This window comes from Rhynchophorus ferrugineus, unplaced genomic scaffold (assembly GCF_030347505.1).
Source record: "Rhynchophorus ferrugineus isolate W39M unplaced genomic scaffold, kcgeb_rfMv2 rfM4, whole genome shotgun sequence".
NCBI lineage: Eukaryota > Metazoa > Arthropoda > Insecta > Coleoptera > Curculionidae > Rhynchophorus > Rhynchophorus ferrugineus.
Genome location: NW_027472583.1, coordinates 4,151,374 through 4,176,371, shown reverse-complemented (window position 1 = coordinate 4,176,371; position 24,998 = coordinate 4,151,374). Strand labels below are relative to the sequence as shown.

The 24,998-nt window shown below is 31.6% G+C and overlaps 3 protein-coding genes across 7 annotated transcripts; 1 reads left to right on the top strand and 2 right to left on the bottom strand.

The window, feature by feature from the left end:
- Positions 1-794: 794 nt before the first annotated feature.
- On the bottom strand, positions 795-3,803 carry LOC143196582 (uncharacterized). Of its 5 annotated transcripts, XM_076404390.1 has the most exons (7): positions 3,626-3,803; positions 3,525-3,568; positions 3,033-3,437; positions 2,875-2,980; positions 2,597-2,799; positions 2,322-2,544; positions 795-1,357 (listed from the first exon to the last, which is right to left on the bottom strand). In XM_076404390.1, the coding sequence occupies exons 1-7, from the start codon at positions 3,681-3,683 to the stop codon at positions 1,257-1,259; spliced, it is 1,140 nt and encodes a 379-aa protein (XP_076260505.1). In that variant the 5' UTR covers positions 3,684-3,803; the 3' UTR covers positions 795-1,256. The 5 variants fall into 5 exon arrangements, with proteins under 5 accessions (XP_076260505.1, XP_076260504.1, XP_076260508.1 ...); XM_076404389.1 differs by having other exon boundaries at positions 3,525-3,803; XM_076404393.1 differs by lacking the exon at positions 3,033-3,437.
- A 53-nt stretch (positions 3,804-3,856) lies between these two features.
- LOC143196570 (bifunctional purine biosynthesis protein ATIC) lies at positions 3,857-6,776 on the top strand. Its single transcript, XM_076404339.1, has 10 exons — positions 3,857-4,068; positions 4,148-4,364; positions 4,418-4,801; positions 4,858-5,009; positions 5,074-5,150; positions 5,463-5,711; positions 5,770-6,038; positions 6,097-6,227; positions 6,282-6,442; positions 6,500-6,776. Exons 1-10 carry the CDS (start codon positions 4,044-4,046, stop codon positions 6,617-6,619), a joined length of 1,785 nt encoding a protein of 594 aa, XP_076260454.1. The 5' UTR covers positions 3,857-4,043; the 3' UTR covers positions 6,620-6,776.
- A 1,521-nt stretch (positions 6,777-8,297) lies between these two features.
- Positions 8,298-24,762, bottom strand: LOC143196567 (anoctamin-4-like). The gene is made up of 17 exons (XM_076404329.1): positions 24,590-24,762; positions 24,349-24,539; positions 22,326-22,445; positions 20,743-20,833; positions 18,720-18,925; positions 17,035-17,192; positions 16,878-16,971; positions 16,036-16,162; positions 15,353-15,523; positions 14,589-14,732; positions 14,361-14,527; positions 12,668-12,795; positions 12,133-12,285; positions 10,012-10,064; positions 9,865-9,958; positions 8,662-8,834; positions 8,298-8,598 (listed from the first exon to the last, which is right to left on the bottom strand). The coding sequence occupies exons 1-17, from the start codon at positions 24,713-24,715 to the stop codon at positions 8,377-8,379; spliced, it is 2,418 nt and encodes an 805-aa protein (XP_076260444.1). The 5' UTR covers positions 24,716-24,762; the 3' UTR covers positions 8,298-8,376.
- Positions 24,763-24,998: the final 236 nt, after the last annotated feature.

Here is a 24,998-nt window from a genome sequence, read left to right as displayed (position 1 = left end):
TGGAATAATTTTACTTGACTACCTTGAAAAAGAACGACCATCCACAGCGACTATTACATAGCGTTATTGGACCCTTTGAAGGATGAAATCGCCGAAAACGACCGCATTTGAAGAAAAAAAAGTGCTGCTTCACCAAGACAATGCATCCTGTCACAAGTCAGTGAAAACGATGGCAAAAATCCATGAATTGGGCTTCAAATTGCTTCCTCGTCCACCGTATTCTCCATATCTGGCCCCAACGACTATTTCCTGTTCTCAGATCCCAAAAGAATGCTCGCTGATCGAAGAGGTGATCGACGAAACTGTACGACAAATCGTACTACAAGAATGGTATCGAAAAATTGGAGGGTCACTATAATCAGTGTATCACCCTTGAAGGGAATTGTGTTGAATAATAAGAAAGTAATTTTGCCAAAAAAATGTGTTTTACTATGGTAGGCCGGGGACTTTTGATTTAACCATATTTTCGACAAATTATAGTCACGAAATGAATACATTTTTATTGTTCATATAATTTTCTATTTATTTATTTTTGATTTCTAATTTGATATATTAATGCCATACAATAATTTTCTATTTTTATTTTCGCCACACTATTTGACATATTCATAATTGATATACAGTTCTTCCAATAAAACAGCCGTATTAAGCAACCAGTCATATAATTGATAATCAAACAAAACCAGTTGGAGATCAACTTCCGATAAAATCAATTTCATGTAAATTTATATAATTTATTTTCCATTTTACAGTTCTATACCCCTAACACCCCCTATCTATAAATAAAACACTTATTTTCTATATTTCTTTATTATTAAAAATGCTTATAATAAATTATGGATTTATTATTTAAAGAAAAAGAAAAAAACTCTTTAACTGTTTCATTAAAACTGATATACGAATCAATTCAACAAAATTGTTTCTACGACTCCCACAAATGAGCAAGAAAGAATCACAATTAATTTAACAATACAAAATAAATATATCCCTCGGGAACCGTACTACGTCGGCCTAACGTTCGTTCCCGTATACCCATTATATCACCAACGCCGTATAAAAACGCCCTTTTCTTTTTGCCAGCGTCTCATATATAAACAATTCGGGTTTATAAGTCCTAACTTTCGTGCTTTATAGGATGACTGGTATATTTCTGTCGCCAGAATGGATTGGAATTGTTTCTGATTTTTATGTCGTCTTTCCCCGATCGTTTTCCTAGATCGTTGACCGCTTTTTCTCTCAAAACACTGGAATTATGTTTATTTCTCTTTGCATTTTTCGTGTGTTATCATGTGACGTTTCAAGCTAGTTGTTTCTCCAAATTGTTTCAAACATACGACACATTTATGTGGTTTTTCACCTAGAAATTAACAAAATTATTGAGAAACTACAATTATTGAGAAGCATACATTGTTCAGAGAAGTTCAGCCTTGTTTAATTGGGAATATTACAAAAATAATATAAATATATTCTAACTTAAAACAACTGACTGATTATGAAAAGTCGGGTAAAACGTGGGGAAGTTTAACAGTTGACGACGTGACTTATCTTACTATTTCGTATACAATATCAATTAATCACCCTTTACAACATGACTATAATATTAATTATTAAAAGGGTATATAGAAATATTCTAAGAAACACTAATTTACACAGAAAAAAACATCCAATTAAATTATTTCCAAAATAAAACAAATTAATCCAAACAGCATTCTGTTTGAAAATGAATCCACGTTTAGCTGAACAGGGAACTGTTCAGGAGCACTTTGTAATTTGTCAAATCTAAAAAACAAACTAACCAAAAAAAAACTGATATATAAAAATTGCAAGGCAAAACATATTATAGATATATAGCGATTTGTCAGATATAATTTTTCAGATCAACATTTTAACAATTACCTGTCATGTACGTAGAGCATACAAAAATAAGTTTTACATGTTTTATTTAGAATCATAATTGTTTTTACCTAACGAGGGTCACCATGGTAACTTAACAATGACAAATTACAAGTCAAACAAAAACATTCAGGATTTTCCCATTCCGTTGGAACTTTGAAATAAAAATTAATAATATATATTCTGTTGTTTCGATTCGAGGGTCAATCCATCGACTATTTTTCGTGTTTTGACACAAATATATACGGATAGGATATTAGCGATGAAAAAATTAATAATTAAAATACTGCATTAACAAACATTTTTAATGCATGGCTCTCTAGATTTTTCTATTTTCAATAATTGTAGCTTAACTTTGGTAATAACCAAAATTTTCATTATTCAAATATAAATGAAACCAAATAACATAATAATATGACAAAAGTTACCTGTGTGAGTGCGAAAATGAACACTAAGCTGACTACTAGTTTTATATCTTTTTTCACAGCTAGGATAATTGCATTGATATGGCTTTTCATTAGTATGAATGCGTACATGTGTCTTTAGATCATAACCACTTCTACATTTCCTGCCACATATTGTACAATTAAACCTTTTTTCCCCTGTATGCACAATAACATGACTATTCAATGCAGCTTTACTCACAAATGTCTAAAGTAAAATAATATAAAATTTTGGGTCAATTAAATATGAATGCATTTACATTAGAGCAAAAAGTACAACCATAAGGTTTCTCCTTTGTATGAGTTCTAATGTGGATAGTTAACTGAGACGATGTATTAAAGGAACAACCACAAGTATCACAAACATACAGTTTCTCACCAGTATGGAGTCTTTCATGCGTTTTCAAAGTATAAACATGCAAAAATGTCTTGCGGCATGTTGGGCACTCATGATTTTTTTTCCCTAACCAAAATTTTGTAAAAAAGTAAAAATGTTTATTTGATTAATAATTATAAGACAATAATTTCATCAACATACCTGTATGAATTTTTTCATGTTTTCTCAAATTTCTTTTGTCTGAAAATGACTTTTCACAAAGACTGCATGAAAATGGTTTATCACCATTGTGTTTTCTTAAATGGACCTGTTAAAATAAACAATAACAGAAATTATAAAGTATAAGTCAAATAACTTACTTGCAATTCAAATTGTGACTTATATCTTTTATTACACTTTACACAAACATGCTTCTTAAGAGTTGTTGCTCGTGTTGCAAATTCTTTCGAACAACGTTTAAAAGAACCTTTAATTTGTGACTTTGTTTTATGAGAATGTTTTACATAATCAGAAACATTTGATACTGAATCACTATTATCAGACTCAATATCTGATATAAGGCCAGATTGTTTAATGATAGATTGAAATTCTGGATTATTATTGACCTTATTACTTAAAAAATTCGATTTTCCTTGCTTCCTATGTGTATATTTTTGTAGTATACGTTGAGAGGTTTGAACTTTCATAAATAAGTTGTATGATTCAATTAGTGAATTAAAACATTCTATACATATCAGTTTAGGTAATGGAAAATACTCATATAGCTAAAAATACAATAACTGAGTATATATATATATATATATATATATATATATATATATATATATATATATATATATTTACATATTTACCTTTAAATTAGGGAAACAGTTCAATATTTTTTTAGTATAATGATCTGAAATTAAATCAACACCAATTATATTATCACGTATTTCACATAAACAAAACTGACAAACGTTGTTATTCTTATCGAGCATGTCAAAGATGTTTGTTTCATTTATATTTTCCATAATATTCTATTTAGCAACTACTTCTATTATCAAACAATATAACCTTAAAATAAACTGTAGTAGATGATAAAATTCAATAGATGATACTGATGCTGCCACCTTTTATGACTTTTTCGAGTCCTAAAAAACAGAAATCTATATGAGAATGTTTATATATTTCATTAACCATATTTATTACATGCCGGTTTTAAAGGTTATCATTACTTAAGTCACAGGTTATCTTAACTTAAGAAAATTGACCCTTTGCTTTGTTATAAATATAGAAGCATAAAAAACGAGTTCATTATTGTGATAAAAACCCCCCTCGATACCACTTTATAAATATATTGTTATTTCTGTTCGAACGTTAAAAGAGTGACTATGGCATCAACAGGTGGTAATATCGGTAAGTATTTTTATATATCTTTTAAAATTATTTATGATTAGAGAGTAATCCGTAATATTAATAATACTATAAATTCTAGCGCTGCTATCCGTATCCGATAAAAGAGGATTGGTGGAACTTGGTCGTAATCTAAAACAATTAGGTTTTCAATTAGTAGCCAGTGGGGGAACTGCGAAATCGTTGAGGGATTCCGGGTTAGAAGTAAAGGATGTCTCAGATATTTCGAAGGCGCCTGAAATATTGGGAGGTAGAGTAAAAACCCTTCACCCCGCCGTTCACGGTGGAATATTATCAAGGTAACTAGTGGTAATTATGCCGGTAATCGTTATTTCAGTTAATTTGTTTTTAGATTGATAGCATCAGATTTAAAAGATTTAAAAAATCAGAATATCGAATTAATTAGGATTGTTGTATGTAATCTATACCCATTTGTTCAAACTGTATCTAAGCCTGATGTAACTGTTTCTGATGCAGTGGAAAATATTGACATTGGAGGCGTAACTTTATTAAGAGCCGCGGCTAAAAATTATGAGCGTGTCACTATTGTATGTGACCCAAATGATTATAATAAAATTGTAAACGAAATCAAAGAAAATCCTAGTAAGGACACGTCTTTAGAAACACGGAAACAATTAGCTTTGAAGGCTTTTACTCACACATCAGAATATGATTTAGCCATAACAGATTATTTCAGGAAACAGTATTCCGCTAATGAATCACAACTAACGCTTAGGTATTATATTATTTAAGAGAAAAGAGACATGTATTTTTATTAATATGCGTTTGTAGATATGGAATGAACCCACATCAGAAACCTGCCCAAATTTTCACTACTCTGCCAAAATTACCACTTACCGTAGTTAATGGTTCTCCTGGTTTTATCAATTTGTGTGATGCTTTGAATGGTTGGCAATTGGTTCGTGAATTAAAAGCAACCTTAGGTATATGCTTACAAACTTGTACAGTTTTCTGTGATGTATAATATTACTAATCATTGTTTTTCAGGTTTACCATCTGCTACTAGTTTCAAACATGTTTCGCCAGCTGGAGCTGCTGTGGGGACTCCACTTTCTAAAGATGAGGCAAGTGCACTATATTGTGTTTTTGACAGAATCATCAATCTGCCATCAAATCTTCTTAAATTTTCATCTACTTATATGAGTAAAGCTAAGGAAAACTAATTTTAAAACTCATTGTATTTGTTATTCATAAAGTGTTAAACACAACGAAAAATTTAACACATTACAATAACAATAACGTCATAAAATTACAAGATTTGTTAATATTTAACAAACAAACTTATCTGTTATTACACAAATTATTTGCTGGTGGTAAATTTTGCAATTGTTTTTTAGTCTATTGACAATTTTTGTTTATTGTTATGACCTTTATAGGCCAGATTGTGCATGGTAGATGACCTTTACGAAATCTTGACACCTTTGGCTTCGGCGTACGCCCGAGCCAGAGGTTCCGATCGTATGTCATCGTTCGGCGATTTCATAGCCCTCTCGGACACTTGCGACGGTGTCACGGCAAGGATTATCTCGAGGGAGGTATCCGACGGAGTTATCGCCCCCGGATATACATCGGAAGCTCTAAATTTACTGAGAAAAAAGAAAAACGGCGCCTATTGCGTCCTACAGGTAATTTTTTCGTTCGTATTTATTCGAAAAGTTATCTATAACTGTTCGAAACGCGTAGATTGACCCAGCCTACGAACCGGACCCGATAGAACGACGAATTTTATTCGGCCTCACCCTGGAACAAAAGAGAAACGATGCGGTTATCAACGCCTCCTTGTTCCAAAACGTAGTTTCGGTTAAGAAGGGCTTGCCCGAGAGTGCTATTAGGGATTTGACAGTAGCAACTATCGCTTTAAAATACACACAAAGTAACTCGGTGTGTTACGCGAGAGATGGTCAGACTATTGGTATAGGCGCTGGTCAACAATCCAGGATACATTGCACCAGGTGATTGACTAATCCCGGATGATTTTCAAATGTTTACCTAATATGTGCTTTCATTCAGATTGGCTGGAGATAAAGCAGATAATTGGTGGTTGAGACGACACCCCCGAGTACTTGGTATGAAATTTAAAAAAGGTGTTAAACGAGCCGAAGTATCCAATGCCATCGATAATTATGTTAATGGGACCGTTGGTTAGTTCACCAACTAACATCATAGTGATTTTTCTTACCCCTGATTCGTTTCAGGTAAAGATATGGATGTAAAATCGTTTGAGTCGATGTTTGACGAAGTTCCTCAGACATTAACTGAACAGGATAAACTAGACTGGCTGCAACAGTTATCTGGGGTGGCTCTGGCTTCCGACGCCTTCTTCCCGTTCAGAGACAACATCGAAAGAGCTAAACAGGTAATTGCCTATTATACTTTTTTGTTATGATATGCATTATGAATTTTTTTATTACAGAGTGGGGTTTCATACGTTGGAAGTCCGTCAGGGTCGAAGAACGACGACGAAGTTATAGCAGCTTGCAACGAACACAATATCGTTCTGGCTTTTACAAATTTAAGACTGTTTCACCATTAAAAATCGAATTATATTAATTATTAAGATCTGTTGAAATCGAAATATTTTGTACCCTATTAATTATATCTCCACTTTGTAAGTGAAATTATATACAATTCAATTGAATACATTTCCATGTTATTTATGAAGAATATTATAAATACAAGCTTCATATTAATAGTTGATTATTATTTATCTCCTGAAGGCCAATGAAAGATAGTTTCATAAAGGCAAGTGTATCATCGAATGATGATTAATATTAAATTGTTAAGAATTTTCTGTTAACACTCTAATAAAAATGCGTCTATGTTATCTGTTTCAAGGTTCTCTGTTTAATGATTGTGATTTATGAATAAAAATATTAAAGTTGAACTGTAAAACAATAGTATATTGAGTTTTAGTAAATATCTCTATTTCAATTTTCGAAAACAATAGTCTAGTGTTGCGCATGTTTCTTTTATAATAAAACATATCCATTATAATGTGGCATATATTAAGAGTTATATTCCAGAAGGCACTATAATACTTCTCACTCTAGGTAATAAATTAATAAAAATTTGGAAAAAAATTGTTAACTTGTCTTCGCCTTGTTTGATCAGTTAGAAACAAATAGTCGATTACTAATTATGTGATGCTCTAAATGGTTGGAAATTCGTAGCAGTAGTGTTTGTTACTGATAAAATGTTAAAGATAACAGCAAATTTAATATATAATAGTAACGTCATAAAAGTACAAGATTTGTTAATATTTAACAAATAAACTTATCTGTTATTAAACAAATTATTTGCTGGTGGTAGATTTTGCAATTGTTTTCTTTAATCCAATGAGACGTATCGTTTGTTATAACTTTTATAATGACCATTATAAATACATAGTGAAATATACTGTGATATTCCTCAATTAGATAATAAAATAATAAAGATGTATTCAGAAAAATAAAACTTGTTGGAATTATCTTTTTAATCAGATTGACTAATTAGAATTTAGATAAATTGATCGCAATATTCAGAACTTAATCTACTTCTCTAACATTTATATTATTAATATGAAAGAGATGTTTGTGGAATCTGAATGGTTAAGAAAATTATCATATGAGACAAAGTAATAGAGGGGGCAAACAATTCTTTTTATTTTCAAATTTTAATAACCCATTTGAGGGTGAAAATGTATATTTATTTGAAACATTCTATTATTTATATCATTATTTACCTAAACTTACCTTTTTTCGATAGTTTCATCAATACTGGAATAATCAAAAGTAGCATAAAAGTTTTAAAAATATGACTTAATATAATAAATCGTTTTATAACAATTAAATCTTACCAGTCTTATTTTACATATGAATTTGCATTTGTCTGTTAGAATACTATTAAATTTTAAAAATTAGATGTAACCGAAACAGAAAACAGAACTAATGAACATATTTTATAAAAAACGCTGCATAAAAGCACCGCCTACTCCTACAAACGTAACGAGTAAAATGGACGTAGGTGGAAAGCCAAACTGACAGGTATAGGTAGTTGCCTGTCTATCTATGCTTTATTTTAATTTGCGATATCATGTATGTATATTATATAATTTATGGTATTTGAGGTATAATTTGAAATTCTACGGATTCGTGTTTTTATTAAAATAAATCTATATTTTCAAAAAACAAGACCAACCAGAACTTTGCACAACAAAAAAAATTGAAAGAAACTTAGATATAAGATTAGGTTATATTTTAAGCAAGAAATACACAAAAATTAATTAGATATATTTATTGATCCTTCCGTATATCATTTCCCACTTCGTGTGTCCTTCATTACCTGCTCCATCTTCCTTTTTTCCTCCTCGACTATCCGTTTCACATCCTGCATATTTTTAAGGTACTCTTGATTCAGCGTTTTCATCCTAAGTTTCTTGTGCAATCGTTCCTGATAGTTTATCTGTTGTTTAACGGAAAAAGGCATGTCCGGTATGGCGTAAGCGAGCAGACCCTTGATGATAATGACCACGTGCTACGAAACAAGAACAAAATTAATTTATTTTTAGGTTTGGTCGGCACGAAATTCTTATAAAACCTCGAATAATACTACCACTCCAAATTTTATACTCAAGAGGTACCAGAAACCTTTCCGTCTTTGTAAACTAAGTTGGTGGTCGGGTGAGTATCTCTTCCCAGGGTAATAACACGTATTTTCGGTGAAACTGACATTTGATTGGTCCAATATGTAGAAATCGTTCATGTTAAATACTAAAAACAAGGTAAAATAACTTTAACATTTCAAAGTTATTGATTTAGGCAAAAGCAATGTTGCTAATCATTAATGTCTTTAAAAATGATTCCTCCACTCAGTGTTTGAGGATCGCAAAGATGTTCTTTCTGTTCACCCCTGAGAATGAAGAATTTATGAACCACCACCAAATGATTTCAAGGAAAATAATCTTTGTTGAGCCACAAATATGTCAACTTGTAAAAGGTTCTGCATTCGACTTTTTATTTGTGTAAGGTAAAGGAAAGGAAGCTTCGAAAGCTCTCAAAAGAAGGTGTGAATTTTTAGAGGAAAAATAAATAACAAAAAATAAATGTTCTTAAGAATCTTATCTCGATTTTTCCACCTAGTAAAAATATCCTATTTGGTGTTTTAAGAAAGAAATGTGTTGTTAACAAACAAATTAATCCATAACGTGTCACTGTTTGGAGTAGGTTTTGGATTGGAGGAATTATTAAAACTTATTTCTTCATATATAAGACCGGTCAAGCGAGAAGTGTCTGTTACTTCTTGTTTTTTTGTTTATTTCTGCCACTATGTGACTTTTTTTCTTCCTTTTTTAATACTTCTTTGGATCTTTTTATTTCCTTTTTATTCTTCCTTACCTTTTCTACCTCTTCGGTCAGTTTCCCTCTTTCTTTTATTATTGACCCCATTATTAAGAAGCCAGTGTGTTGCCGTGTGTCTTTAGAAAGATTATAGGAACGATTTATTTAAATTAAAGAAGTTAAATAAATTTTCACTGTAAAGAACACTTACTGGACTCAGAACTGAAAGCAAAGAAAAAAATATGTAATGCTGATACAAAACCGCAATTTTTTTAGGGTTATGTTATTGACAGATGAACAATCTTACAATATGACGTTTTAAATCTGACACAATACCGAACTGGTAGCGCCCTCCTTTGTTGAACGTAAGAAAGAAACATTTTAATTCTAAATAAACTATTCCTATTAAATAAGAATTTCAAAATAATTATCAAAAAAATCAATAACATTAAAAGTTACTCACCAGATAGGGTCTGATTTAAAAACGAGTATTGGTCCCCTCCTACGTGAGAAATTAATTTCTCCAAAAAATTACTGGTAAACGCAATGATCAACGCCTGAAATTCATTCGAAAAAATAAGGGGCTAAGAAAACTATGTGGGTGTCTTACGTTGGTTAGAACCCCTATATATGTCATTGCCTGTAATATGGCAAACCAAGCACCTGTCAAAATAAACTATAAATAAAAAACGTTTTATAACATTATAAGAATAATTCCAAAAATCGATATTAGATTTGGTACTTAATAATAAAGCAGGCTTAATAATTTGTACTTGAAAATCTTGATACATAAAAATTCAGCTTATGTATGTTTGTATCCTCAAAACTGAGAAACTGGTTTGCGTATTGGCTTCAAAATTATAACCAATGCTGCGCTTTAATAGAGAAATGTTTTTATATAACTTCTATTTCAAGTCTTCAACAGAAGTGTAAACAGCCACGAAAGAAATGGATACGAATCAATGCTTCTGTCGCAGCATGGTTTCTCCATGACTTTTTCATAAAATACATACGTAACATCAATCCACACCCGAACCACACACTTGTTTTCGACCGTCAGACATCCCATCATTCCTCAAACTCAAAAAGACCCTTGGGACTTCGTTTTGAGCAGATTTAAGTTCTAATTTATTAAAGATAATAGGACGAATGAATGTCATTCATAATAGAATATCGAAAATATTTACTGGTAAAAATCAAGTCAGAAAACAAACATTTAGCCATAGGTTTCAACATTTTGATGAGATGTTCTAGATCACTAACCATATTCACTAGACATTGATTTTCTCAGAGTTTTATCATTATCATAATTATTATTGCATATTTCAGTTTATATTGGAAAACTTGTGTACGAAACACTTTTTCAATACCTTCTTCACGCAACTCTGTTTTCCAGCCTAAAGAATTAAATGTCATATCTAATACCAGTTATATAATTGGTCAATTGAAAAGTCCCCGGCGTACCATAGTAAAACATATTTTTTTGACAAAATTAGTTTTTTTATTCAACATAATTCCCTTCAAGGGTGATACACTGATTATAGCGACCCTCCAACTTTTCGATACCATTTTTGTAGTACGATTTGTTCTTTGCTTCAAAATAGGCCTCAGTTTCGGCGATCACCTCTTCATTCGACGAAAATTTCTACCCAGCGAGCATTCTTTTGAAATCTGAGAACAGGAAATAGTCGCTGGAGAATACGGTGGATGAGGAAGCAATTCGAAGCCCAATTCATGGATTTTTGCCATCATTTTCACTGACTTGTGACATGTTGCATTGTCTTGGTGAAGCAGCACTTTCTTTTTCTTCAAATGCGGTCGTTTTTCGGCGATCTTCGTCCTTCAAACGGTCCAATAACGCTATGTAGTAGTCGCTGTTGATAGTCCTTCCTTTTTTAAGGTAGTCAATGAAAATTATTCTATGCGCATCCTAAAATACAGACGACATAACCTTACCAGCCAACTGTTACATTTTCCCACGCTTTGGAGCGGGTTTATCGTGTGCAGTCCACTCAGATGACTGTCGATTGGACTTCGGAGTGAAATGATGGAGCCATGTTTCATCCATTGTCAAATATCGACTCAAAAACTCGGGTTTATTACGCTTGATCATCTTTAAACACTGCTCCGAATCATCAATTCGTCGTTGTTTTCGATCAAAAATGAGTTCGCGCGGCACCCACTTTGTTCAGAGCTTTCTCATACCCAAATATTCATAAATGATATGATGTATACGTTCAGTTGATATCTTTACAGTATCTGCTATTTCATTCAATTTAAATTTACGATCATTCAAAATCATCTTGTTGATTTTTTTAATGTTTTCGTCGGTAACAATCTCTTTTGGGCATCCACTGCGTTCACTGTCTTCGGTGCTCACTTCACCACGTCTATTCACGTCTCATCGCGTCTTCAGTGTCCAGAAAATCCGCATCAAGCCAAGTTTTTGCTTCAGCTGTATTTTTTCCGTTCAAAAATCAATATTTTATCAACACGCGAAATTCCTTTTTATCCATTTTTTTCACAATATCAAAAGTTGCTTCACTCAAAATGCTATAATTCACAAACTAATGATCCGACAGCTCTCAAATTTATACACGCATCTTTTGAGAGTTAGACCTAACTAAAAAGCATATGGATTTAATTCTAGTAGTAGTGTCAGGACGGGGAATTTTCGATTGACCTGTTATTTAAAAATATATATATAAAATAGGTATAAAAATATACGTACCAATCCCAGCGACTTTACTAGGTATCGGTCTCCTGTAACTTTTTATAACTTTAGAGGCATCAACACGAAGCTCTATCACGTTGTTGATCAAGGCAAATAGAGGAGCTAATGGGAAACCCATGATAAAGAACGTCACAAAACCGTACTGGATAACTACGAGTTGAAAATCAAAATGTACGTACATTTAATTAAATAAGATTCAGTGTTTAAGTTGAAATAATGTGGGTTCTATAACATATGTTTATAATATTATGAATTAAAAAAAAATTAAAGAAAGAATAATAAGTTGTTAGCCACGAAACAAAAAATCTTGAAAGCTATTACAGAGTCGTCCCAAGATGATGAACTGTTGAAAAAAGTAGTGTTGTGAAAGGTTATACTTATTTTTAAACTATAAAAGAATCAATCTCAGAATTTTACTTTAAAAAAATCTGTCAAAACGGAGAATTTTGTGAAATAACGTAACATATTTCATTGTTAGAATTAAACCAACATTTAATTATTTAGATAAAATATATCTTGACAATTTACATACCCATATCCATGTACTCTTTCACTATGAAGAATTCATCAACTTTGGCCATTAAATATTCCCTCTCCCATTGTGGTAAATTATCTTGCCTGACTTTTGACAAGACCTTGTTAATTCTTTCCTTTATTTTTCTGAAATAAATTGCTTTAGAACTAGTTTCGCAAATAAGCAAAATAATTAGGTTTGCATGAAATTAACAATATTGATTGAATTAATATAAATTAATTTTTTTGAATTATGAAACCTTTGTTGTCCCATAAATCTAACCGTAATTAACTAAGAGCTTTTTATGTGAATTTGACAAATTTATTCAGTTTGAGTTATAATCGTTTTCAAATTGCCTTTATGTTCACTTATGCCTTCTTCATTTATTTTGAGTTAGTTAAGTCCAATATATTTTTAATTGTACATGTTATATTTAAATTTTCTTCGATAATGACTCTTTGGATGAAAGATTTTCGGCAAAACATGTTTGTATTAGTTTCCTATAATATTTACTTATTAGAGCTTATTCCCAGAATTTCACAACTACTAACTCTTAACATAAAATGGATTTTTACACAATTTATGATAGCATGATACACCTTTTATTTTCTGGTGTCTCCTAAATTTTTATATCGGTTAATCATAACAATATAGCAATTTATTATGTACTGATAATTGTGATTTTGTTCCAGTTAATCAATGAATTTTCCTATATTTGAACTCCAGTTCATTCCTTTTACTTTTACATGTTCCTTCCAGCGAAATTTTGCATCAAGATACACTCATAGATTCTGTTGCTATATAGAATAATTATTGGTTTTGATGCTTGTGCGGTCTAATTATACCTGAACTCTAGATGCATGGATTTATTTTTATTAATTTTTATTTTCTAGATTTGGCTCTAATTTTTTATATAATCGTTTGCCTGTTATAGTTCTCGTGTGGCTTCTACGGTATTGGCGAGAATCGCAGTATCATCAGTAAATGTAACGATCGTGATATTTCCTATTTGTAGGAATATCACATATGAAGAGTAGGTGAAGAATTTTTTTAGCTTCTTTCATTGTAGAGAAGGTCTCCTCTTGTTTGACTCTTAACATTTTGGCTCTGATGTAAGATTTTATGCTATATTTAAGAATATAGTTGAACATACCTTTTTACCTTCATACACAATGATGAGGTGAGCTCATGTAATTTCGCGACAAAACTTTAGCCCACTAGAAATTGTTCATTACAATTCTCAATAATATTATATTTTTAGCCTTTAGATTCTACGACTAGTTGCGGTCAATCGTGGTATTCATGTAAACACTACAAGGAGACAAATGTTGTTTACTTATAGGTTCCTTTTAAAATCGTGCCGCTTAAGCGACGGGACAAAACTATACACATTTGCTCAGCAATGGATTAATACGTGTTTTTATACTGGTTTATAGAGTAGAGCAGAAAGAAAAACGCTTACAATCTGCTGAGAACATATTTGATAGAAAATGTGGCGTCATGTTGTGACCTCTATAGTGACATAATCTAGTTTAAGAAAGGCTTATGAAACTCAGTGGCAAAAATTGCAACAAATCATCGATTAAACCGACACAATATAATCGACCGAATATCAACAAAAATATGGAAAAAACTGAAATTACTTTGACCCCATCCCATTATTTATCGTTGCAAGTAAATATAAATTATTATAGAATTCCAAATAACTTACGGTATATAAACCTGAAGGACATTGCTGGCGACTGCCTTGAACGTCATGATAATCAAAAGGAGTACGTTCAAGTCAACGACACATCCGCTGGGATCGCATATATCCGTGCTGAGCCCTCCTATTCGTTCCCACATTGTCTGATCTCCGGGATGAGTGTAAAACTTCCCCTACAGCGCCAGAAAAACCTGCCTTTTAATAATCAATGCATGAAAACAGATATCTACTCACCTTAAAGAATGCGATGTAGAACAAAGCGGAATAATTATTGGTGAAAGCCAAAGCGTAGCTTTTGAAGATGTAAGCATTCGAATAGCTGGATTGCGTCCTGTGGCACTCCAGATTCGTCAGGACCAATGCTATATATTCATAAAACTAAAATTAAACTTTAATTAACGAATTTATTGTTTTTTCTTCTATAATGCAAGATTTACGTTGCTAATGTCGACAAAAAACTAGGATTCGTACATTATTCAACTAAAAATCCGAAACCATTTTAATATTTAATCTACCGGAAGCTAATCTACTGCTAAATTATCTCCTCTCACTGAATTCGTTGGGCTTTTGATAGTATCTTAACAGTTCTTGCCACAATTTTTAATACTTTTCTAGACTCAGATTGTGTACTAATAAATATTTTATTTGTAAAAAAATTTCCCACAATACCCTCCAAACTATGCAGAAAAGAAAAATGATAAAACTACTAATAAAATGGTTTTTTCACAATTTATAATGGTATGATACACTTTTTTCTTTTTGGTCTCTCATAACTTTTCTAATGAAATAGGGTTTAAAATTATCCATATTATCTCTCAAAATTGACAGCTGCACTATTCATACAGTCACTGGTAGAGTGTCTTTGTGTCCATTTCAGTGCCGAACGAGTGTTGAAACAATTAGTTGTGTATTAAAATTTTGATTACTTTTATATAAAAAATTAATTATTAAAATGGCGTGGATATTTAGTTATACCGACAACTAATAGATTGGCTTACCCATTGGAAGAAGAATATAAAAACGCTCGATAGGAGCGCACCAGTAAACGTGGCGACCCAGGCACCTGACTTACTGTCCAAGATATTCACCTTAGCGTTCTTGACTATGATTAAGTTGACTGCTATCCGGTAGACCATAACACCAAATGTGGCCAATATCATAATCAATAGCTGGTAAAAGAAAGATATAATGGTAATGATGTTTTACGCCTCATAAAAAATAAATAAAAAATTAAAAATTAATTGTTTGAGCAATAATGAGGTTTCCATACATGAAAGACAAAAGAACTCGACACCTTTGTTGCTATTATTTGTTGTATGTGTTGTTTAATTTGACTGAATAAAACAAATTACCTGCCAGTGTGATAACTGGGATGAAACAGTATCACCATTCACACACATACTATATTTTATCTAACAGAAATGGGGTTAGTCGAATACACATTAACATTGTTCAGTGATATGACAAGATTTGTATAATATTAGTGGAAACTAATCATAATATATGTGCCATGCGCAACTAAATAAAAAAAATACATTATTTACTTCATCTATATCTTATATATCTTATTTTATTAGTATTATATATATTTATCTACATATCTAATTATGTATCTTACATATATTATTTCTATTATATATTATTAATATCATATATTATTACTATTATATATGTTACTTACCAGCAACGTAATAGTTACTATAGTTACAGTAAAACGAATGCACGTTTGGCCTGGAGGTACATAAGGTTCCATCTTATTAGTAACGCTAGAATACCGTTTAGCCACGGCTGCTTCTAGATATTGTGGTCTAAAATATTACAAATACGATGTTTTAGATGCAGAATTTCATATTAGGACGAGTGAATGTAGAAATAGAGCTGCATACGAGATCAAACATAATTTTATTTAGTTTTAGTTTGTCTCTTGGGATTAGTTTTTAAAACATCGTTTTATCACCAGGAAATTTTTCATTTTATATTCCGAATTAGTTTAAGATTCAGTTGCACGGTGGTGTGCTTGGCATGGTTCTTCTTGACTGATCGAGATTTCAGCGATTTGATTGAAATAATTAATTGAGTATTAATGATCACTTCATATACATATTAAAAATATTCTAATTTACTTTTCGCGCACTTGGATCTTTATACTGCTTAACGTGTACTCCAAATCACAATCATCCAATACTTACAGATGATAATATATGGACCGGGTAAACTGGGTAAACTTAAGATAAACAAGCCAAGAATACTAAATATTCGATGAAGAATTCTTCATCAAACGCAATTCTATCCTGCCTAAACCGACTTTTACGACATTAAATCAACTGTCTGGCGTCTGGTGAAGCAAGCGAGTAAAAAGAAATTATCACAACTACATCAGACATATTTTTAATAACTCGACAAAAGCTGGGAAAGATTGGCTGAAGAATTTGGAAAAGATTCCTTCAAGCTGACTTTAAAAGAGACTCTCAGAAATATTTTTAAAAATGTGTTCCCCTATCCCATTATTTGTAAAACACTTACCTGAGGCTATATCTGGTATATTCCACGGAGCGAAGATTCCACTGTAAACTCAGAACCGATTCCTGTCGTTGCCATAACTCCATGAAGACAGTGGCTGGTATGAAAATTAACGTATAGAGACTGAAAATGGCGGAAAAGAGTTTTAAGTTTCCCTTACCCCAAAGAGACATGATCACGGCAAAAAGCACCGCGCACCAATTATCGAAAAGATACGAAAGTTGAGCAAATATGCAGGAATTGCTCAGCCTCTCTCTTGGACATTTTCTGTAGTGGCATTTTGGACACATGAGAAACTTACTGGCGCATATCTCAGTACTGTAAGTAATTCGAAATTTTATTGATTAATCATTGAAACAACATCTCAAGTCGGTCGACAGAAGTCAACAGATCCACATAATTTCTAAATGGTACTAACTCTCAAACATCAGTTCACAAGTTACACGGTGGATAAAAAATAATTCCTTTCTCTGTTTATTGATTAACAATAATACTGCTTAATCTTGAATGTAAACTCAAATCACCCGAAAATAATAATTAAAAAGTCATAATGTATACCTGTGCCTTATTATATATGTGAAGGAAACTTGAGAAAATATTTTACAAAAAAACAACCATACTGTATCATTACTGGATGCTGTATAAAGACCCAGATATTATCTCCATGCTCGTAGGTCAGCAAAAGGATTTCAACAACATTTCAAGGTCTTGATCAAGGGAGAAACATTAATGCAACATGGATTTCTATAAAACTTGTTATAAAACATTAATGTCTTCATTCATCAAAGCTTATTTGAAAAAAGGTATGTTCTTGGGCCTGATATTTTAATATTCCCTGATTGCTGTTCAAATTGATTGATTGATATGGAAAATCAAAAAAAGAATGCTTGGTTGTCATTTAAAGAAGTTTTAACAAAGTTTCCACAATCATGACATTTTTCGTGAAAACTAAGATAATGTGAATGAAATAAAGGGAATGGTTTAATCAGCACATAAGAAAGAGCAACTAAATGCGTCATAATGGAGAAAAATAATATTCACTGTATTGTATATTGCAAAAAATATAATGCTGGATAGAAAAATGGCGTATTAAAATAAATCAAAATAAATTTCACTAACAAAAGAATGAAGCACAAGCCAGTATATATAACTCAGCAAGTTCCATATGGAAATACAGACAAATAACTTGGCTTAATTCTTGATATTATGAAGTTGAAACCACAGAATAATTGTGAAGAGCTCAAACTGAAGTCCAGAAAATATACTGGTTGTCGGGTAGATATTGAACACTGTTACTTATAGTCAATAGTCAGTACAGAATAAGTTTGCTTTACCAATAAGTCTTGAAATCAGTGTGACTTATGGTGTTCAACTCTGTGGTTGTACTTGCGAAAGCAATAGAAATATTATACAAAGATTATAAAATTAGGTACTGGGAGCTATTGTTGATACTCAATGGTACTTTCGTAACCACAATCTGCATAAGGACCTGAGGGTAGAAACTATAGGTAACGTTATCAAGGACCTTGCCCAAAGGCATGAACAGAGCTTCATCAGCATATCAATGTTAAGGTATTCCAGCTTCTAGATATTGATGGCTTAGGCAGGCGAATAAAGAGAGTAAAACTCAGTGTACATTAAACATACTAACAAAGATGTTAAGCCTAACGTGCCTATCGTAGAATAAGTACTTTGTAATTTTTAAACCGTAGCAAATTAGGATAAAAACAAATAGCTTACCAGCGTCAATTTACTAGATTTCTACAATAAATAATTTAAAAAATAAAACTAACAATTGCACAAAATATTAAATATTAACAATTAAATACATAATGATTTACCCACCCTACACTGTTCATTGGAGTCGCCATGGTCGCCAAACCGTAAATACACACGAGGATAGAACATACCGAAGCCGGTATCAGCATCTTGATGTAAAAGCCGAGCCAAGCAAAATACAGGCCAAACTCGGTGCCCAGGTATTTCTCGACCAAATTGATGGGCTGCTCCTTATGCCAGCAGTCGAACGATCCCCAATACAAAGCTAAAAGCTTTAAAATGTACTTATTGAGTGAGACTAAACCTAGAGAAACAAGAGGCGGTATACGATTGGCTTCTTGAACACATGCGCATATGTTAGTTTGGTTATGTATGATGATTTTATTGTTTTTACGGGAATATATCATTAACTTAATTACTGTAATTCCTTGATTTTTTGTATAGCAGTACCCATATACTTTCTTACTTACACACATTTATCAACAATAGTGCCTATATACATTTCTTATATATTCTTATAATAAACATCAATTTGGGTTTTATAATAAGCACGGGACTGTAGAGCAGGTGCATAAACTTCCAAAAATAAATGCAAAATATGTGCTTAAATGCAAAAAAATGTTCGAGTGCAATATAGAGTTGCAGGTTTTCACAAATAGACCTTTCACTATAAAACAAGACGATGAACTTACTGAATTACATGCAATATATTCAGTAATAGTTAATATGTCTCCTAAATAAAATATGGAGCAAAAGTCCCGCTATTATTTTGATTGCCTATAACTTTGCTCAAAGAAGAGATAAGTAAGTTTGGTTTTCATAAAAAGTTTATTTGATCTTTACATTTTTTTTTTTTGGTTATAATTGAAAAATTATATAGCTCGGCTCTTTTGAAAGCATTTTTCAAGACGTCCTTCAACATCTGAGGCTGAATTTCTTCGATATCGTGACGAATATTGTCGTTTGGGTTTTATTCACATAAACTTTTGATTTTAAAAACCCCATAAGAAAAAGTTTGATAGTGTTACATCCGGAGATCTGCCTGGTCTTGCTAAATCGCCACTTCACGAAATTAGTCTTCGTAGAAAACCGTCATTCAATAATTGAATTGTTGAACGATTTGTGTGTGCTGTGGCCTCGTCTTGCTGAAACCACATGTCCTTTAGTCCTCGCTCTTCCATTTCAGGCACAAGAGAATTTTAAATCACGTCTTGGTACCGTTCAGCAATAATGATAACTGCAACACCTTGGTCATTTAAAAAAAATTAAAACCAATGAAGTTTCCAGCATGACAGTAATATACACCATACAGTTGTTTTTAGTGAATGCAATGATGTTTCATGAAATAATTGAGGATTCTGTTTTCCCCAAAACCGACTGTTCTGTTTATTGACGTGACACTGAGAAGAAAATGGGCTTCATCGCTCATTATCAATTTAGATGAAAAATCTTCAATTTCACCAGACAGCCATATGATTGCATTACTCTATTCAACTCGTTAATTAGGATCTCTCGGTAGTAATTTTTGGATTAATTGAATTTTGTACGGGACCACTTTCCTTTTATGTTACCTACTGTAATTTACGTTTTTTTACTGTTTTAAGTTTTATGTAAGTTATAAAACGTGTAGGATTTTAAACAGAAACTTTAATTTTACCTAAAAAATATTTTGTTTTGATGGAAAGAAGTCGCAAATTGTTGAAGGACAATAGTGTAGACAATAATGAAGAACCAATTCTATTTTAACATTAACGAAACCCTTAATTCTAAACATTTCATTCGGCACGCCTCACAGATAAACTAGACGCGCCATTTTTTCTTCCATTAACCTCAAAATCTTAACATAAAAAAATTTTGAAAACATCAAAACATAACCATACAGTTAGTAAATAATGAAAATAACCAAATTAACGTTATAGAAATGCGCATGCTCAGCACGAACCCGTCATATACTACATCTTGCTCTTTTAGGTGTATTCTTAAGCCGCATCGGCTTGTTATGAATGAAACTCAGCTCCAAAAGTAACAATAAAACTGTCAGATAAGTACTTCTTGAATTATATCTATTAAATAGTTAAGTAGCATTTACTTGGCGATCGTTGAGAGGTCCAGACACTGTCCATTCGTAATTTCCATCGTGTAATGGGAAAGCGTCTATAAAAGTGTTGGAATCAATAAGTCTGCAAAAACAAAAACATCAATTTGATTCTCGACAAATCTACAAGCTTATGGTTACACTATTTTGGGTTATTTTCTGTTTTTATTGGCTTAAATATTGTTAAATCAATAATTATTAGCACTAAAAGGAAATCACGGCATGTTAAAATTTTGCACGTTGCCAGTTCTTGTAAATTGGATATATATTATAGAATATATTTCATCATATAATCACCATGTGCTCCAAACAGTACACCAAAATGTATTATCAGCCAACGCCAAAACAAAACAAAGTAGCTGTAGAATGGCAACGTTGAAAGCGGCGCGAAAGTTACCGAAGTTAGCCCAGTTCTGATAGTAATTGACTGAAAATAATTACTATAGAATATGGAAGGAAAACCAACTTCTTAGTTTCTGTTTGATTTTGCAACATTACCATTTACAGGCAATCAAGAGGTAAAATCGACTACGATAGCTATTTTCGTCACTGGTCAGAGTTCTAGTATTACTCCATTGTTTATATCCGGTATTTGGTGTTATTATATTATATTTACTATTATATTATACTTATTATCATATTATATTTACATTTTATTTTACATTAAGTCAGCTTAAATATTGTTTTGTTTTGTAAGGTTAAAAATTTTGTTGTTTATATGATATTTGTTGTTTTACCGTTCACATTTCAATTAACCACATAGAAACCACCTAAAGACACATAGATTCGTACACATTTTACAGAAGATAACTTTGGTTTGTTATTTTAATATTTATGCATTGATAAATAAAAAATATTTGTTATCTCTTTTATTAAATATTAAGTATGTTATAAAATATTATTCATATTAAATTTATTATAATATATTATAGAGGTAATATATTATAGAAATAATATAGTATAGAAGATATTGAATCAATAAACTTTATTATACAAAAACTGCAAACTTGTATTTCAATAGAGATTTTAAGTTAATTTGTTGAATAACTAATCTTAATTAAATTCAAGATAATTTATTCTATTTATATTATATTCCTCAATATACGTATAATTTACAAGAACTAGCAACGTCGCAAATTCACATACGTCAGGCATTTATAGGTCTAATTTCTAAGAGATTATTGCTTTACGCAGCACGATGTAGAAAACGGCAAAAATTTTAGAAATTTAACCTATTTTGATCCACAAAATAAAAAGCACACTCCATATATTATATTTGGACTTGTTCTGGTTTAACTGAATTTCTGTTTATTCTTTTTATTATTATTATTCGAAATATTTGGTTTGGTTATTGATTATTTAACATTATTTTCTTCTATTTTATTTTCATAAAACAAATGGTATAGAAAAAAATTGTGTTCCGTTTAGCAAATCTTGAGAATAATTTTTACTCACTTAAACAAATAAATTTTTACTTAAGAATATTAATCAGTGCTTTGTCAATATAGTTTAAATCTATTAAATAGTTTAGGAGGAGAAAAACTGAGAAAGTCACTAACTATATAGCATATATTTACTTGTGAATTCCATAATCACCTCTACCATCACCCCAAATTGCTCTGCTAAGAATTTGATAGATTACCAAAATACGTTCAGCTGATGTGATTTCTTGAGATATTTCTCCACTTATAGATTTACTAAAACAATGATAAAAATTATATTGACTGATGATGACAGCACAATAAGTTTTACTATTAACGATAGCTTAAGTAGGCTAATTTAACTTTAATTTCGGATATGCATATTGATGTAATTATTCCGCACCCATCTTGCTTACGATTTGTTGCAAGTATAAAATAAAAATATAATCTATTCAAAATAACAGTGAAGTAACGTCATCACAATGTCGAACGTATTACGTATCGCAGTTTGTAAACTCGTTTTAGAATCAGTCAATATTTTTGATTCTCATGTTATTCTACTTAAAAAGAGATACAATGTTTCTGGATGTGGGATTATGATTCAATGCTGACAATACCAAGACAAAGCGATGAAAGTGAACAGCTAAAGGTGAGTATACATTAATTATATAGTATATAAATGTAGAAAGTCTTATTGTAGAGTGTTAATGATTTATGTCAATATATATGTGTGTAATCGATCGGAGAATGAATACAAACTGTTAAAGACAGATAGGACAAATTTTATGAATTTGCAGGTAGAATGCAGTGATTAAATCTAATTTTATCAAGAAAAATTTACACAGATAGTAACAGAAAAGACTAAGGAGAAATACAATGATATCAGGATGATTTGACAAGAAAATACAGCAAGGATGGAAACAAGAACTAAACATAAAAAGATGAATATGTTCTCTGATAAAAAAATACATTACTTGGATGTACTAACAGATGAATTATGCCTCCAGGGGATACCATAAAAGATTTAGAAAATAGTTTAATGTAAATATAATAAAACAACTCTAACATACAAACTATTTTGACTGTTTAATTAACTGTAGTCTAAAGACTTTTTCTGTAATATATAGATTATATGTTCTATTTTGTTAAAATAAATTATATTTGATAACATTCTGGTATCTTTATTTTATTTGGATTAGAATCATAAAGTATAGAGGTTTTATTTAAATAGGCGAAACCGAGGAAATATTTTACGTGGTCCATTCAATGCTAGCTCTGAGACCACTTTTTTGATTCGTTCATTTGAAGTGGCCTACAAAGGCATTTGATTGGCTCATTCCTATAACGCCATGGTTTGTTTCAGATTGTTTACGTCGCCATTTTTGTATGTCTGACAAAATACAATTAACATTTTTGGGTCTTAAATATAATCACTATTATTTGATGATAATGTATCTTCATCCTCAAAAGTGTTGTGTATTCAGTGTATGTATGGAAATAAAAAACTAGACGTAGTTCATTCATTAGAAGAAACAACCCAAGTTAGCTAGATTAAGGATGTGAGTGTGACTTAGCATTGTTTTTAACTGGTAAGGATACAATTATTTATATAAACCATTTGTGTTCATATATATTATTTGCAGGAATACAACAGAAGAAATTATGAAAATATTACCCACAGTTTAAACACAAAAAGTGGCCAATGGGGCGATAGCAAAATGACATTGAAGGTAAATGTGATTATACTACACGAAAAGATTTTGTTACCATTTGGAAAGTTGTTTGTGAAGTGCCATCAGTTAAAAACCTAATTATTTTGAAGGGGTCCATTTACTTGATACAAATGTATATTGGTCAAGATACTTATAATTAATATTTTGGCTTAAGGCTTCTTAATCGAGATAAACAAGTATTACAGGTGCCTGTAATGAAAACAATTTTGAAATTATTTGTATTAAGTTAGCACTCTATATATTACTCTATGGATTAGAATTTTGTTATATGTCAAAGCCAAAGTAAACTAAAACTCAGAATTGATGCGGCAACATTGCACGTTTTGACGCAATAAAATCAGATGACGTAAACTCACTGCTACATTGAATAGACTATAAATCAAGATTGTACTAAGCATTTCTGATAAAAATATACAACGATGATAATACTATATTGATCGACTTACGGTGCTCTCGAATAAATAGGATCGTTTATGTTTGGATTCGTGAGTGGCGTGGCCAGAAAGTCTCTGGGTGGCGGTATATACGGCCTGTACTCGAAGTGTTGACAATCCAGATCGATGTCGAAAAGGTTAGCATAAGCGTACAGAACCTTGTCCGGAGCGAATATCTTCACAAAGACCACGTCGTCGTCCACCTTGAAAATAATCATCAGCGTCCGAAAACTCAACGAAAATCGACCATTACTGAGAAATGCACTTCTTCGAGCGTGAGTCCCAGTTTCCGCAAACTCTCTAGGTATGTCTTGTGCTTGTGTTCCTGTCTCTCGGTGGTGAGAGTGGATGTTTTGTACACTAAAATGAAATCGATCATTGCCAAACGGTGGACGAGGGAATGTTATCGGAATTTCTAAAACATTTGTCAAGATACGGCGACAAATAACCGCTGTTTTGGAGTTTGACTTTGACGTCGAAAATGTTTTCGTTCAAAAAAAATTCGTTGACAGTTGAAGTAGTAAAACAAATCCACAAAACATAAACATATAAAATGGAGACTTAAATGGGTAACCATAGGCTAATACATAGAGTGTTAACTTAATACATATAAAATTGTTTTACGTGGTCTCAACAGGGTGGTGCTGAGGACGTTTAAATTT

Bases quoted from the DNA above. Each gene is read 5' to 3' on its own strand.
- LOC143196582 (XM_076404389.1), bottom strand. From the start codon at position 3,683: ATGGAAAATATAAATGAAACAAACATCTTTGACATGCTCGATAAGAAT. The intron at 3,438-3,524 runs GTAAATATGTAA...TTGTATTTTTAG, and splicing joins ACTGTTTCCCTAATTTAAAG to CTATATGAGTATTTTCCATT. The intron at 2,545-2,596 runs GTAAATGCATTC...ATTTTACTTTAG, and splicing joins GTTGTACTTTTTGCTCTAAT to ACATTTGTGAGTAAAGCTGC.
- LOC143196570 (XM_076404339.1), top strand. From the start codon at position 4,044: ATGGCATCAACAGGTGGTAATATCG. The intron at 6,039-6,096 runs GTGATTGACTAA...GCTTTCATTCAG, and splicing joins TCCAGGATACATTGCACCAG to ATTGGCTGGAGATAAAGCAG. The intron at 6,228-6,281 runs GTTAGTTCACCA...GATTCGTTTCAG, and splicing joins TTATGTTAATGGGACCGTTG to GTAAAGATATGGATGTAAAA.
- LOC143196567 (XM_076404329.1), bottom strand. From the start codon at position 24,715: ATGATCGATTTCATTTTAGTGTACAAAACATCCACTCTCACCACCGAG. The intron at 14,733-15,352 runs GTAAGCCAATCT...GTTTAATTTTAG, and splicing joins TTATATTCTTCTTCCAATGG to TTTTATGAATATATAGCATT. The intron at 12,286-12,667 runs GTATGTAAATTG...TTCAACTCGTAG, and splicing joins GAAAGAGTACATGGATATGG to TTATCCAGTACGGTTTTGTG.